Below are 17,390 nucleotides of genomic sequence, written 5' to 3' on the forward strand. Positions count from 1 at the left end.
AATTGGCTACAAAATGTGCAATAATCTAAAATTAAATAAATTGCAGCCTATGCCAAGAAATAAAACACTCTCCAAACGCAGATGGGTCACAGAGACAATGCACAGCCTTCCAGATTATTTACACGCAACTCTAGGCGCACGCGTCTTACAGGGAAAACACCGCCAGTATCTGTATCTGTATCTGTGCATCCCCTACTTTGCCCCGTAAACATTTGATGATGACACTACCGAGGCAGGATATTGTGAACGTAGCGTACCATTCCAGCCATGGGGGCAGGAGTGTTGTCGGTGTAGAAGTAGGTGGTCCCGCCCACGGTCTCCTTCTGGATCATGTGGGCCCCCTGGTCGGCGGCGCCCGCGGGCACCATGTAGTTGGCCGGGTTGGGCGTGTGGCTGCGCCGGCGGGGGGCGGGCGAGGTGTGGGGCGTGATTTTTGGTGAGTGGAGGGGAGAGGAGCCGGCAGAGAGAGACATCCCTGATGATCGGGGAGGAAAAAGAAGACGCGTGTTAAAGAAAGGTCTTTGCATCACACAATATTACTGAACTGGGGGGACGATCAAAGTGACAGAGGGATAAAAAAAAGCCCTGCTGTCCTTTTTTTAATTCTACATCTGGACCCCGGATTCAAAATGGCAAGAGGACCCGACGCCCCAAGCAGCCATGTAATGGAGGTCCCGCCCTCCGCGCTGGCCCACTTCCTTCCCGTCTCCCCTGCTTATACGCGTTGCCTACATTCTAGCACCGCTTCTGGTAGGGATGTGCATGACTGACAAAATAATTTTCGAATAGTCTATTTCGACCGAATATTCTGTATACAAATATATATATATATTATATTAAAAAAATATTATATTAAACATATTTTTTTCGACTCAAACATGAGTTGAAAATTCTAAAATTCTAACTCATCCCTAGTTTCTGGTGAAGCGCGCTACATGTCAACTTCCACATGTGTCGTATGTTCATAGATCCCCACTCTGGCCGCCTCAACGTCTTTTTACGTGCCGCACGTCAGATGACCACCCCGGACTCCGGACGCTCCAGAAGTGCCAATCGTCCGCTGATGGCGGAAATTATTGGTCAGCGTTGTAGCCAACGAGTGGACGCTTCCAACGATACCCAAAGTCATGTGGGGGGGGGGGGGATGCGAATATAGGGAACTAGGTGAAAGTTGACGAGCGAAAACAGGAAGTGAATCAGACTTCAGAATGCACAGCGGTGGATGAGGAAATGGATTTTGGAAAGCTTTTTTTTTGTCGTCGGTTTTACTCGGACGTCTCTCATAAAAGGATTTTTATTAAATTTGGACCTGTACTACATAAGACTTCAGGCTATGGAACCGCAGTGTTTTCCAGCTCATACCTCTATGCTGGAATATTGGAATATGGAATCTTGAAACCACTAAAGAAAATTGTGAGTACACAAATTCAAGTTCAACTCAAGTTCAGACCTCTGTTACTCTATTTCATTAGCACTAAAAGTGATTTTCCTTTTTTGCATTAGTAACTTCAGAATGTTGTCTTTCAAAAGAGACCAGGCTCATGCATGTGCTATAAGTATAAAGCTAAGCTTTCCAAGCTTTCTGGGTGCCTGTTAACTCATTGAGCGCCAAAAACGAGATATCTCGTTTCTGAGAACCAGCGCTTGAGCGCCAATAACGATATATCTAGTTTTTCGTTCCTTTTTTTTTTATTATTATGCTTCTAAACACTCGCGCGGGCCTTTGTGAGTGTGCCTGGGACCTCTGGCTACGCTATAATTGCAATGACGATCGAATCCCGACAGGTGGCAGTATCGCCTACCTTTTGAACTGCATGGGCCAGTTTAGTGTGGGGCCACCCCACAGCACCCAAAGCACTAGGGAGCGTGTAGCAGTGAGCAAACTAACGTTTGACAATGGCGATCGCCTAGAGCAGTGGTTCCCAAACTGTGGTGCGCGCGCGCCCTCTAGGTGGTGCGTGACATGAAAAGGGGTGGTAACATTTTTTTTTTTTTACAATAAAATTTCATAAAACTCTTAGTCAAACCTTTAGTATTATGGATATTAAACATGCTGGCAGAGTACATGCATCCATGTTGTCGTGAACATTTTAATTAAATAAAGAAATTCCCTATCCATAGTCGCCGTGGGAAGAGATAAAATAAAAAATAAAATCTGTGCACGGAGACCAGCAACAATTTTTTCGAACGGAAACCCATTGGGGGGGTGTGTCAGCTAGGTCGGGAGGTGACAGGGGGTGCATGGCCAAAAAAGTTTGGGAACCGCTGGCCTAGAGCGAACTATTGGATATCATGAAGAAGACAAAACAGATGATATGGATGATGATTATGGATGATAAGGTGCATTTTCACCAGACTATGTTGGACTCAGCACTTCTGGTAAATCATAAAAATACTATAGTCAAACCAGCCGATGAGGAAACCTATTCGGCTCCGTGGTATAGTCTGGCCCGAGCACACAATAGTAGCCTGCAATGCAATGGCGAGCACTAAAGTTCAACACTGCTAGATGAACAATATCACTTACCCTTAGCTGCCAGAGGTGAACCCCTCCTGCTGACTTGTACACAATTTTGTAAGTCATTTTGGATAAAAGTGTCAGCTAAATTACTAAATATAATATGTCAATTCCCATCAGGTTTTCATATGTCAATATGGTTAATTATGCCATAGAAAATTGTGGAATCCCAAGCTGAAAATGATCATGGGGGGGATTCCTAGGGTTAAAAGAACACGCCAACATTTTGGGAAATTAGCTTACCGTCTTCTCCAGAGAGAGACGAGAAGATAGATACCAGTTTCCTCTCTGTGCGTTCAGTAGAAAGCCATCTGGCTGCACGTTAGCCTAGCTTAGCACAATGAATGGAAGCGGACAGTGCCGGTTAGCCTAGGCATTGTCCAACTAACACCTCTCCCGAAGGCTAACCGGCCATGTCCGCTTACATCCATTGTGCTAAGCTAACGTGCAGCCAGATAGCTTTCTACTTAAACGCACAGAAAGGAAACTGGTATCTATCTTCTTGTCTCTCTCGCTCTCTGGAGAAGACTGTAAGCTAATTTCCCCAAATGTCGGCGTGTTCCTTTAACAAAATTAAAAAGTTATCATGGGATCATTTAGAAAGGAGACATAATGAAAGTGGTGGTGATGGGGGGGGTAACTCCCCGGAAGACCCACCTGGAGACAAGGCGGCGGCCGTAGAGCTGCTCATTCCCGGATGAGGGAAGAGGGGTGAGGGGAAGGCCGGCGCGCTGGACTGGGCCATGGGGGTCATGGGGGCCATGGGGGCCATGCGTGGAGCTCCCTTGGGGATGAACTCGGTGGCTGTGGGGTTGGGAGCCTGTCGGGGAGAAAACACACAATTTGAGAAGTGGGTTTGATTTAACCGCCGACACACATTCTTCATTTTACTCTACCAAGAACAAAATGCACTTGCCATGTTTGTGTGCGAGGCCTTAAAATGGTCTGGCCCCCTCAGTATCCAGCTGAACTCCTCCATCTGTGTACCGCAGCTAGAGCACCGAGGTCAACAAATAAACTGCTCTCAGAAGTCCCGAGGTCCAGGCTAAAGACTGAAGGCGATCGAGCTTTTACGGTGGCTGCCCCCAAGTTATGGAACAGTCTTCCACTGCAAATGAGGTCTGCTGCCCAGAGCCTACAGAGTTTTAAAACACAGCTGAAGACTCACCTGTTTTTATTGGCGTTCTGAGGCTTGGTAAGCCACACATCCCTTGGTCGTGTCGTGAATGTTTTTTAAACTTTATTGTAGTTATACGACTTTGTGTGTATACTGAATTTCTTTTAGTATTTCTGTTTTTGTATTGTACAGCACTTTGGTACAACTTTGGTTGATTTTAAATGTGCTTGCTATATAAATAAAGTTGACCTCGACTTAAGAGAACCGTAATGTATAGAGCTGCTGCATACTAGAATTGTATACCTGTGAATATAATGATTATCAGCAACAAATTAACTTTTAAGAAAAAGTTGAAAAACGCTGTTATGAATAATATGAGGGCCGACGGTCCACTCTACTGGTTTAAAGTTGCTTACTTGTGAGTAGTACATTCGTTGATAAAGAAAAATAATGTGCACAGCCGCTCCAGGGTAAAAAAAAGCCATCCAAATGGTTTATTTCTCTTCCACAGCGAAGTCTTTCTTTACAGAAGTGGTCCTAAAGCTACTTTCCTAAATATTCACGTCACTACTACAAGGTAAGAAAACTGAATTTTCCCAGTCTCCAAAATCACCGCCGACTCGACACATGAAAATTCCTCCACACTGGAAAGCCGTAAATCAACTTGCCGGCTCATTCCACAGCAAAACGGTAGGCTTGGCACCTTGGTTGAAAAATGCAGGCTTCAGTCTATGTTGTTTAGTCTATCTGTTCAGTCCTGTTTCAAGATGCACACTGCTGCTCTTGAGAGAATTGTTGACTATAGATACACAAATGTTCTAGAATGTTTGGTTATGACATCACAAATGTTCTAGAATGTTTGGTTATGACATCATACGGTAACATCACAAATGTTCTAGAATGTTTGGTTATGACATCACAAATGTTCTAGAATGTTTGGTTATGACATCATACGGACACATCACAAAGGTTCTAGAATGTTTGGTTATGACATCACAAATGTTCTAGAATGTTTGATTATGACATCATACGGACACATCACAAAGGTTCTAGAATGTTTGGTTATGACATCACAAATGTTCTAGAATGTTTGATTATGACATCATACGGACACATCACAAAGGTTCTAGAATGTTTGGTTATGACATCACAAATGTTCTAGAATATTCTATTATGACAAATAAGACGGTTCAATGACTTTATCTAAATACAATCAATATTCCTAATGCTGTCTCAATGTAAGGTTATAAAAATAAACATATAAACATTCATACAATAACCTAAATATATAGCTTTTTTTTTAATGTTTTTATTGTTTTGTTATTACTCCAATGTTTTAAGTTATGTGTTCGGACCCCAGGAAGAATAGTATTTCACCCATGGGTCTCTAGACTAATGGGGATCCATATAATAAACAAAAACACACGCACGCATATAGTGTTTATTTATTTATTTTAAATATATATTTTTCTAATGTTCGCTCAGAACTAGAGCTCCACAGTTTTCAGTGACCAGTAGCTATTGTTATGTCTTCCTTAGAACATTCAGTTCTCAACATCACACACGACATTGTACACATTGGCGGCAGAGTTTGTTTGGGTAACGTCACTTGCGTGTGACAATGGATTGTGTGACAGGATTGTGGTGGGCTAACATTGCTTCAGTATCTATAAAAATAGTATTTACAAAATTGTATTATCATAGAAATGCGTTTTATTTACACAGATCATATGGACATTGGTAATATCAGTTATCTGTAGGGATGTCCGATATTATCGGCCTACCGATATTATCGCCGATATTGGCATAAAAATGTGATATCGGAAAATATCTGTATCGGTTTTCAAAAAAAAATATATATATATATATACAGTTTTTTTACATTTCTATAACCTTTATTTACCCAGGCAAGCAAGAACAAATTCTGATTTTATTTATTGTCAAAAGTATGCATAATGTTGTGTTAATTGCACAACAAGAGATATGTAATGTTAATTACCTGAAATTATTCCGTTTTGGGGGGGGGGGGGGGGGGGCCCTGCATATATCGTATCGGTTGATATCGGTATCGGAAATTAAGAGTTGGACAATATCGGTATAGAAGCCAATATCGAGCATCCCTATTATCGGCCATAACAGAAATGTTAATATTGGTTATAGGCATCGGACAACATTTTCATATCGGTGCCTAAAATAAATACAAAGTTTGTAAACATTCAAAGTACAGTACTGTTGTGCAGACAGTGTAGTGGTTAAGGCTCAATAAATAACCTCTGCTGCGTCTCCCCTACTCTGCCTCCCTCTCATCCTTCCTAATGTCTCAAATTCAATAAAGAACCTTCTCTCCTGTGTCTCCTCTACTGTCTCCCTCTCAGCCTTCCTACCGTCTCAATAAAGAACCTTCTCTCATGCGTCTCCCCTACTCTGCCCCCCTCAGCCTCCATACTGTCTCAATAAAGAACCTTCTCTCCTGTGTCTCCCCTACTCTGTCTCCCTCTCAGCCTCCCTACTGTCTCAATAAAGAAACTTCTCTCATGAGTCTCCCCTACTCTGTCTCCCTCTCAGCCTCCCTACTGTCTCAATAAAGAAACTTCTCTCATGAGTCTCTCCTACTCTGTCTCCCTCAAGTTTCAAGTTTCTTTAATAGTTGTCATACAGAAGTACAGAATACTCTTATACAAAATGCTTCTTTCTGTTACGCTCCAGAGACTGTGCTAGACAAAAGATAAGTATGAAATAAAATAAGTATAGCAAGTAAAAGTAAAAATAGAAGTCACGTACGTAGACACAAGTGTTCAGTACGTACATATGTACAATGTTCAATGCAGGATAGCAGTAACTGAGTTACCATACAATATACTATGCAATATACTAATATACAATATACTATATAGTGCAGAGCAGAAATGGAATGAGGTACAATTTAGGTACAATTTACAGTAAGGTGTCCTGAGGTATGGGTTGTAGTGCAAATTCTTTGCCAATAAATATAAAGTGTGTCTAGGTGTTCTAAAGTGTGTAGAGTGGGTGCTGCAGTGGGTTGATTGTTTAAAGTGAGTGTGTGCGGATGTGTGTGCTGTGAGTGCATTTGATGGTTGTTGCATAGTGTTATTGTTCGTTGAGCAACCCGATGGCCTGGGGATAGAAGCTTCTTCGGAGTCTTTCTGTGCTTGCCATGAGACTCCGGTATCGCTTGCCTGACCGCAGCAGTTCAAAGAGGCAGTTGTTTGGGTGGCTGGAGTCCTTGATAATTCTCTTAGCCTTACCCCTGCACCGCTTGTTGTAAATGTTCTGGAGAGTGGGAAGCCCCCCTCCAATTGTGCGCTCGGCTGAACGGGCCACTCTGTAGTCTGCTACGGTCTTGTGCGGTGCTATTCCCAAACCAGGAGGTGATATTGCCAGTCAGGATGCTCTCTATTGTACATGAGTAGAAGTTCTTAAGGATCTTCTGACTGACTTGGAACTTCCTTAGGCGCCTGAGGAAGTAGAGGCGTTGCCGTGCCTTCTTCACAACACTGTCAATGTGTGTGGTCCATGTCAAGTCCTCGGATATGTGGACTCTCTCAACCGGTGCCCCGTCGATGCTGAGGGGGCTGTAGTCCCTGACCCCCGACCTCCTAAAGTCCACAATCATCTCCTTTGTTTTGCCGACGTTCGGGGAGAGGCAGTTCTCTTGGCACCATCCCGCCAGGACCTTGACCTCTTCCAGGTAGGCCCTCTCATCGTTTGCAGAGATCAGGCCCACCACTACTGTGTCGTCAGCAAATTTGATGATTGTGTTGTTGTTCCGCTGAGCCACACAGTCATGTGTGTACAGGGAGTAGAGGAGGGGACTCAGAACACAGCCCTGGGGGGCCCCTATGTTGAGGGTGATGGATGAGGAGGTGCAGTTGCCTGCTCTCAACACCTGGGGTCTACCCGTCAGGAAGTCCAAGACCCACTGGCAGAGGTCATAGTTCAAGCCCAGGTCCCTGAGCTTGGCTATGAGTTTGGAGGAGACTATGGTATTGAATGCTGAGCTGTAGTCGATGAATAGCATTCTCACATAGTTCCCCTGCCCCTTGTCCAGGTGTAATGCTGCTGTGTGCAGCACATGGGCTATGGCGTCCTCCGTGGACCTGTTGGGGCGATATGCAAATTGCAGGGGGTCCAGGTTGGTGGGGAGGGAGGAGCAGATGTAGCCCTTCACTAGCTTCTCAAAGCACTTCATGGCTATAGAGGTGAGAGCTACAGGGCGGTAGTCGTTGAGGCAAGCAGGCTTGGATTTTTTGGGTACAGGGATGATAGTGGACTTCTTCAGACAGGTGGGGATGACAGCCTGTTCCAAGGACAGGTTAAATATGTCAGTGAATACCGGGGCCAGTTGGTCGGCACAGACTTTTAGGACGCGGCCGGGGATACCGTCCGGTCCTGCTGCCTTCCTGATATTCACTTTCTTAAAAGGTCCTCCTCACCTCATGTTCTGTTACCCTGAACACTGAGTCTCCCTCAGAAGCCCCCCCCCCTCCGTTGCAGTGGCCTGTGGGCTGGTGTTATAACCAGCCTCAAACCTCGCATAGGTGTTGAGATCATTTGCTAAGGAGATGTCACTGTTCAGCTTGAGGGAGGTGCCTTTGTAATCTGTCATCGTTCTGAGGCCCTGCCACATAGCTCTGGAGTCAGCCTGTTCAAATTGCAGTTCAATTTTATCCCTGTAGCGCCTTTTTGCTTCTTTCACTGCCCTTCTCACGTTGCATGTCACCACCTTGTGGTCATCCATGTTGCCTGCCACCAGCCCGGCATTGTAGGCTGCAGTTCTTGCTTTCAGAGCCTCACGGACGGATTTGTCTACCCAGGGCTTTTGGTTTGGGTAAACTCTAGTTGTGGTAGTGGGGATTGTTTCTTCCACCAAAGTACATATAAAGTCCAGCACTGTCTCCGTGTAGTCATTTAGGTTATCGGTGTTATCGCGGAACACACTCCAGTCTGTACACTCAAGTCCAGCTTGGAGCGCCTCCTCCGATTCGACAGACCATTTCTGCACTTCTCGCGAGACTACCGGCGCGCACTTGAGTTTTTGTTTATACTCCGGGGAAAGCAAGATGGCGTTGTGATCAGATTTGCCAAAGCCACTGGCAGAATTAGGCTTGTAACCACCCTTGAATTGCGAGTAGCAATGGTCTAGGATGTTGCCGCCTCTGGTGTTACAAGTCACATGCTGGTAGAAGTTTGGTAATACTTTCCTCAGATTGGCGCTATTGAAATTGCCCACAACTAAAATAGCAGCGTCAAGATTTGTTTCTTGGATTCCGTTTACCTCGTCATGGAGTTTGGACAGCGCGTCGCCTGTGTTGGCTTGCGGGGGGATATACACTCCGACCAAGATTATCGACGTTAACTCTCTCGGGAGAAAGAAAGGCCGGCACTTGATGGTTATATACTCCAGGTTGGGAGACCAGTGATTCGAAAGCTCCTTCACGTTGCCTGGATCGCTCCAGTTGTTGTTTAACATGAAGGCTATACCACCTCCCCGTTGTTTTCCGGATTCTGCTGTTCGATCCTTGCGGTGGATGAAGAAGTGTTTGGCCGGTTGGATAGCGTGGTCTGGGACATCCGGCGTCAACCACGTCTCGATGAAGCAGAGAACATTACAGTCTCTAACGTCTCTTTGGAATTTAATCCTTGCTCTGATGTTGTCCAGTTTATTGTCTATTGATTGTACATTGGCTAGCAATATACTGGGCAGTGGCGTCCTGTGCCGCCTGGCTCTCAGTCTGTTTTCGGACACCCGCTCTCCGTCCTCGTCACCTGGTCCCTTTGTTCCTTGGGTCGAGGTATGGTCCTGATGTTCTCAAGATCTCAACAGGCCATTGTTGTGGTTCGGAGAGCTGATCCAGAGAGTAATCCAGTTGGTACCGTACTTTTCGCACTATAAGCCGCAGCAGCTAAATTGAATGATGTGTACATATATAAGCCGCACTGGACTATAAGCCGCAGGTGTTTTAATGTTTAATTACCATATGTAAGGGTTCGTGCACAGAGGGGATTGTCGGGAAAGAGATGGCTGTTTGAGGAAGCTCCCATTTATTACATTTGTTTAAACAGGAACGTTAGCCAGTTAGCAGCGCCGGGTACAGTAGATAGCAACGTTAGCGCTCATAACGATAGCCAGTTAGCAGCGCCAGGTACATATAGTTAGCAACGTTAGCTAGTTAGCAGCGCCAGGTACATATAGGTAGCAACGTTAGCTCTCATAACGATAGCCAGTTAGCAGCGTCGGGTACATATAGGTAGCAACGTTAGCAGCGCCAGGTACATATATGTAGCAACGTTAGCTAGTTAGCCAGCGCCGGGTACATATAGGTAGCAACGTTAGCCAGTTAGCAGCGCCGGGTACATATAGGTAGCAACGTTAGCCAGTTAGCAGCGCCAGGTACATATAGGTAGCAACGTTAGCCAGTTAGCAGCGCCGGGTACATATAGGTAGCAACGTTAGCCAGTTAGCAGCGCCGGGTACATATAGGTAGCAACGTTAAGCCAGTTAGCAGTGCCAGGTACATATAGGTAGCAACGTTAAGCCAGTTAGCAGCGCCAGGTACATATAGGTAGCAACGTTAGCCAGTTAGCAGCGCCAGGTACATATAGGTAGCAACGTTAGCCAGTTAGCAGCGCCAGGTACATATAGGTAGCAACATTAGCCAGTTAGCAGCGCCAGGTACATATAGGTAGCAACGTTAGCCAGTTAGCAGCGCCGGGCACATTTAGGTAGCAACGTTAGCCAGTTAGCAGCGCCGGGTACATATAGGTAGCAACGTTAGCCAGTTAGCAGCGCCAGGTACATATAGGTAGCAACGTTAGCCAGTTAGCAGCGCCAGGTATATAGGTAGCAACGTTAGCCAGTTAGCAGCGCCGGGTACATATAGGTAGCAATGTTAGCCAGTTAGCCAGCGCTAGCCAGCACCTGCAAAATCGAGTGCCAAACTGATGATATCAGACGTTGATATCAGGAGCTATCAGTAGCTAGATAACATTAGACAACGCCTCATGTATAAATAAACTAAAGTGAATAGTTCGTTGACTGGGTCATTTTGTTTAATGCTTCAGTTATGTTGAAAGAGGAGCCCTGAGCTGCTCATACACTAGACTCTTGCCGTAATGGTTTGTTGACGTGGTTATGTGAGGGGGAGGAGGAGGGGCAAGGCGTGCACTGCTGCAGCAGATTTAGGAGTCTGATCTGACGGTCACAGAGCTGAGGGAGTGCGCCCAGTTAGCTGTAAAAATCCATAGATTAACCGCACCGTTATATAAGCTGCAGGGTCGAAAAATTGGGGGGAAAGCCGCTGCTTATAGTCCGAAAAGTACGGTAAGTTTCCCGTAATCCGATGTCTATGAGTGACTGACGGTCATACACATTAAATGCACCTACAGTTGGTACAAACAAAACTCTTAGAACTATAAATATTAACAAAAGTAAGCACAGTCTCGACAGAGCGCACAGATAGGCAGCCGGTCTCAGCGGCGCCTATCGGTCTCAGAGGCCTCCCTACTGTCTCAATAAAGAAACTTCTCTCCTGTGTCTCCCCTACTCAGTCTCCCTCTCAGCCTCCCTACTGTCTCAAAAAAGAAACTTCTCTCATGAGTCTCCCCTACTCCGTCTCCCTCTCAGCCTCCCTACCGTCTCAATAAAGAAACTTCTCTCATGAGTCTCCCCTACTCCGTCTCCCTCTCAGCCTCCCTACTGTCTCAATAAAGAAACTTCTCTCCTGTGTCTCCCCTACTCGGTCTCCCTTTCAGCCTCCCTACTGTCTCAATAAAGAAACTTCTCTCATGAGTCTCCCCTACTCCGTCTCCCTCTCAGCCTCCCTACTGTCTCAATAAAGAAACTTCTCTCATGAGTCTCTCCTACTCTGTCTCCCTCTCAGCCTTCTAACTGTCTCAATGGAGACTAGGGGGGGGGGGGGTATTTACCTTAAGACATGGCAAAATGATGTCCTTTTCATGCTAAGAAGGGAATAAGTGGGGGGAAATAGCAATACAGTATACTTTTGTGATACTTTCCCCCAGAATAGTGCATGGTATATAATGGCCAGAATCATATTTGTCATTGTATCATTTCAAGGCTTTTAACGGAAGATAATGTTTTGTCCAATGATGCCCTTTGAAATCTTAAAGATTAGGACTTGACTGCTTGCTGAAAAGCCTAAAATACGTTGTTTCAGTACATTTCAATAGAGACCATGCACTGTGCAGTTCTATTTGTCCAACTCTTAATTTCCGATACCGATATCAACCGATACCGATATATGCAGGGTTTCCCCGTCCAAAAAAAGGAATCATTTCAGGTAACTAATAATTTCACTGGATATATATATAACAAATATTGTTATTGTTTTTTGTTTTTTTAAACAGATACCGACATTTTACTAATAATATCGGACATCCCTACTTGTAACCATTAGTAACCACTTTGAAAAGGAAACGTCTCATTTCTGTCGAGTTGTAGAGAAGGTAAAACATTAGAAAAGCTATATTACTGTTCCACTGTGACTTGTTTACAAGATCCAGTAAATAAGACACCAAATTATGTCATTTTTGTTGTATTTCTCAAATATCAACACATAGCAACCGTTCTCTAATATGGAAGACAAATTGGTATTCTCAACATTCCGTGCAAGACCTTTATTAGACCTGATGGATTCACACATTCACTGGGGGGGAAAAAGCATATATAAAAGATCCATCTTGGGATTTTAAGAATCGATTAGATTCAAATTAAACCATTAAATATGTATGGTTATGTATAGCTCCATTGTATCCTGACCCTAGCATCGTGGCAGTTTTGATGGAGAAATCCATAACACTAAAGATGGCAGGAACAAAGAACAGACACAAAGAAAAAAAATTATAAAATGCGATTGCGATTTTCTTTTATGTCGACTAAAACTATCATATTGATGTTAAATGTGCCTTTTAAAAAGATGTTTAAAATTAATCACAATTTCTGCTAAAAGGCCGGCGGTCGCGCTGTGCGTGGTTTGCCGGCCATGGTAACAAAGGACTCTGGCAGGTGGCGCCATGCATAGAAGCTGGTCTGTCACAAAATTGTCCTTTTTGACCAAATTAACCATTCCGTGTTGTCGCCAATTAAACGGTGACGTCGAATAAGAAAGAGAAACAATGAAATGTACAACAAATTCTTAGATACGGATGACTCCCCATTCAAGGAGATGGGGGTCAGGTCTCGTTAGTCGCCGTTATTAAGATGGCAGCAGAGTGACTTCTCTTTAGACAGACTTCGATAATGATGTCGTCAGTAGCTTTCCAGTGACTCCCACCCCCCTGGTACTCACCTTTCTCCTCTGTGATAAGCTCAGAGCACCAAAATCACTGAAGAGTGAAGAAGATGGGGAATTCACTGGATCTGAGGAAGAAAATACAGGATGAGTAGTCCAGTCATAGTGTAACCATATTCTTGGATCAACAAGTGAAAAAAACTTGCAAAATATGTAACGGAACGTAAACCAAATGCGTCCACATTTTTATAGGATTCTATCACATTTTCATAACAATAGCACCCTGCGCCGTTTTCATTGAGGTTTCTTACAAATTAACGATGCTCTATGTTGTCCTTTATATGCCGATTATCATTAGAATCTTAAATTGTACCATATGTCCCCCTTTAGACAACATATGTAACGCTACCAGCGCACTTTTGGTAAGATAATTAGTTGACCATTCGCGGTCGCTATACCGAGGTCGCAGTAATAGTTTACCGCTGTTCAGATCACATCGAAGAATATAGACACATCCCAGTGACCTGCGACCTGTGCTAACGCTCTTGGGAAATGCAGTGTTGTAGTTTTCAACATTTTCACCTTATAATTTTAAACCAATGCTGCCATCTACTGACAACATAAAGTGTTGTCTAACCGTCACCTTGAGAGCCACTTCCGTATACTAGCGTCGCCCCCAAACCCATTCTAGAGATTCCCACTTTTTGCTGGGAGTGGGGCGTGGCCGTATTTGGTCCCAGACAATAAGAGTGGCTGAAATTGGTCACCGTGACGTTAATACGACAAAACACAATACCTGCAGCAACAGTATGGGTTGTGCAGCAAGGAAGCTCCTCCAATATGACAAAGCATTTGGTTCAACACCCTCCGGTTTCAACGTGTTGCAGTCGCCCGCGGTAACAACACTAGTGCTGCTAACGTTACAACAACATTAGCAGCAGCACACTCGGGTTATAATATCTCCTGTGCTGCACGAGCGCTACCTGGCGTGGACGTACTGGAGCGTGGTCTGGCTATGCGAGAGTTCACAGAGCAGCACCCTGCCACAATGGACCCGTCTCAAAACCCTGCCCTCTTTTCTTGATCCTCCAATCACAGCTGTCGCTTACCTCTGACTTCCTCGTACAAACAAAGTTTGTACGAGGAAGTCAGAGGTAAGCGACAGCTGTGATTGGAGGATCAAGAAAAGGGGCAGGGTTTGAGACAGACACTCCTATTAGAGAAAGCTCTCACTTAGCTATGGAGGGGAAGATGAGCACAGAAAGAGTGGATGAATGTCACGTCACCGAGCAGCGATTTAAGGTAAACATTCCTTGGCAACAGTTGACTTCTTCCTTAGGTAATAGAGGAGCTAAATGCATCATCCACTATTAATTAATTTAATAAGCCTCCTTTGATATATTCCCGTCATAATGCAGCAGAAATGGATGGTTAAAAACTAGACTAAAGTTACAGCAGGTTAACCCCTTTAAGCCCTAGCCATATTTTCTGAAATACAATACCTAAAAATACATACCCAAGTAAATGGAAGATTGGTCCACTTCTACAAGGTCCATTTGCATTTGCATGTTCTTGGTATCTAGGGACATCAGAAAAAGTTTGTCTGTTACTAGGCTTGAGTCAATTGTAATGAACCAAAGGAGATTATACATTTTCTTTTTTCATCTTTGACGGTGAATAACACCATGCCAACATTGACCAGACATGAAAAATTGCCACTGAGCTCATTCAGGACCTTCTTGAGATAACGTGTTTTTCCAACTCAATGCCCTGAGATTTCTATAAACTCATATTTCAATAATAACACTTAAAATCATTGGTAAACAAACGTAGTGCTGAAATTATACACTTTGACTGCTGTTTTGACTGAGTTACGTTCTTTACTCTTGAAGAAAGAAAAAACAACATTAATTCATACATTCTGTAGAGATGGATTTATGGCGTGATGTCAATCTCATACCGGTACCGGACCGCTCGGTCTCAACACAATGGCGCCCGAGCACGGATATATACGTGTTTCGATTCCACCCGTTGTGGACAGAAGCACGGACATGTCCGTGGGAAGGTTGTTTTGGCTTTATTCCATTTTAATAACGTATTCAAGGTCGCCGAGCGGCACTGCAGATGTACCCTACTCTTTGAATTCGAGAAAGTGCAATACCGGCCAGATCCTCTTAGGGGCGCTATCGCGATAATGCAGTGTGCCCTGTGGCTGAACGGAGCATTATTTTTTTTTACTTTCAATGGAGTTTTCAGTTAGCTGGATTCTGGATGTGCAGCATGTAGCTTGGATTACGTTTTGGATTGCGGATTTCACTATGCAATAAGGGAATTTATCATCAGCCAATGGACATATCGATCTACCAGATGGCGATCGATAACTGGGAAATGCTCAGGGGGATCCAACCGGCTCATGGTAAGATCTTTTTCACGTAAATTACAGCCCGATCGAGCCTTGTTATGATACGATACGCCTATGTGGCTACTTAGACGAACACGGTTATTGGTAATCAATCATAAGAAACGACGTCCCCCGCCCCCCCCTTTCATGCATACATGCTTGAGGATCGTGCCGATCATATGCAGTTTGAGTTTTAACTGTAGCATCTGTATAACGGAAATGCCATTGGATATAACGTTAGTAACTATTAGCCCTTTATCTCGCCTTCCAGGAAATATACTAGACCAAATGCCGTATAACGCTTATATTCACGGCGCTATAAAATGAGAACGTATTGATTAATATTTTTTTTCTTTAATCCATTTTGAAGGGACGGTTTATGGTCCCAATTGACAATGAGAATGGACAGATAGCAATACTATAAAGTATAGATTTAGCTCTACAAACAGCCCCACGTCTGTTTACATTTGCCGGTCCTCTAAAGATATATTAGACGCATCCCAATGGCCCTGAATGTGTTAAGAGAAAAAGATATTCATGTCATGGTTCACACAGTTTATTGACTATAGCCTAAATCTGCCAAGAATGAAAAGTAGAATAGTTTGTTCTTTATATCAAATTTCGATAAAATCCAAAGGATACCCAACCCTGTTGAAAGGAGTAAGCGTCAAGCCCTGTGATGTTCTCAAATCAATGTGTTTAATAATTGTGATTTTTTGTTTGTTGTCATAATCGAGCAGCCCTACAGTTTAGTGTGCTGCCTCTTCTTCTTGTTCATACGGAGGTGCACTCAGCCTGGAAGCTACGGTATAGCTGGATGTGCGTGGCGCACATTGCGTGTCCTTGGATCAACATAGCATATTTGGTGGACGCTTCTCTCCGAAGCACCTTAGAGTTGCACTAACAATGAGGATTGTGCAGGCTCAAACACCTACAATTGTGCGGAATAAGAAACCAATTTAGCGTGTATTGGTTGAATCTTCACAATCCTCATTCCATAGGGCCAGCAATGAGGACCTTGTAGAGTCAAATCCTCAATTATGTGCTTTTTTCCATGTAATTGTACGTGGTTTATTAAGCCAGCTGGTCCTCAATTTACATGATAAAGAATCTGAATACTACAAGTCCATATATTGTTCAAGATCCTCATTCAAATCCAGTTTCAGTTTTCCATGACTTTCCAGGATATACATTTTTATCCAAAGCCCTTTACATATGACTCATTCACACACCGATGGCGGAGGCGACTATACAAAGTTTCAACCATCTCACTGGGAGCAGTTGGGGGTTAAGTGTCTTGCTCAGGGACACTTAGACCGAGAACCTTATGATTACCAGACGACTGCTCTACCTCCTGAGCCACTCTTGCCCTCGAATATGTGTTCAGTATTCTCATAACTGCACATTCGCTCCATCTCGAACATGAAATTGAAAGTCTGTTCACGGCTGCACTAAAGTCAAGTCTGGGTACAGATGCTAAATTATAGAGAAGTTTAAAACCCATGTCAGATTTATTTTTTTAACATAACGTGGTTCCAAGTGGTCTGCCGTGACAGCGAACTGTCCAGGGGTGTCGTGCACAATCGGTCCATTTCACATTTTAATTCTCTCTCTCTGCTACTCATCACCACAACTTGCTAGTGCAGTGATTCCCGCTCCATGTTAATACTTTGGGGGGCCCCCAAAGTATAATGGCTCCCCCCAAAGTATAATTTGTGTCTTTTTTTTTTACTCAGTGAGCACTCATTTGCATTGGTGGCAATGAGTGCTCAGTGAGTAAAAAAAAACGTTTCACATTTTAATTCTCTCTCTCTGCTACTCATCACCACAACTTGCTAATGCATGTTAGCCAACTACAAAAATTACCATTAGTAACTCTCTCTCTGAGCATGAGTGAGGTTGGCGCTAAAGTGGGAATGCACAGTCTCTCAGAGCGAGATCAAATTAATGAATCGAGGATCTAGAAGACCTTTGCTCCTTCGCTTATTACCATTGCATGTGTTCACTTTATTAAAAAGAATTTACACATTCACTGTATAAAATGTGTACATGCCGATTTCCCCTGGCTGACTTTGCCAGGTT

At 43.9% G+C, this 17,390-nt stretch overlaps 1 protein-coding gene across 2 annotated transcripts in view; it reads right to left on the reverse strand.

Moving 5' to 3' along the window:
* Window positions 1-17,390, reverse strand: part of pan3 (poly(A) specific ribonuclease subunit PAN3) — a 56,874-nt gene that overhangs the window by 35,914 nt on the left and 3,570 nt on the right. For both annotated transcript variants that reach the window (XM_084326737.1, XM_084326736.1), the window contains exons 4-7: window positions 14,424-14,486; window positions 12,965-13,035; window positions 3,176-3,338; window positions 258-475 (exon numbers count right to left, since the gene is read on the reverse strand). In XM_084326737.1, the coding sequence (XP_084182863.1) occupies window positions 258-475; window positions 3,176-3,338; window positions 12,965-13,035; window positions 14,424-14,486 (515 nt within the window). The remainder of the gene's footprint in view (window positions 1-257; window positions 476-3,175; window positions 3,339-12,964; window positions 13,036-14,423; window positions 14,487-17,390) is intronic.

Source organism: Notolepis coatsorum, assembly GCF_963971535.1.
Source record: "Notolepis coatsorum genome assembly, chromosome: 12".
Lineage (NCBI taxonomy): Eukaryota > Metazoa > Chordata > Actinopteri > Aulopiformes > Paralepididae > Notolepis > Notolepis coatsorum.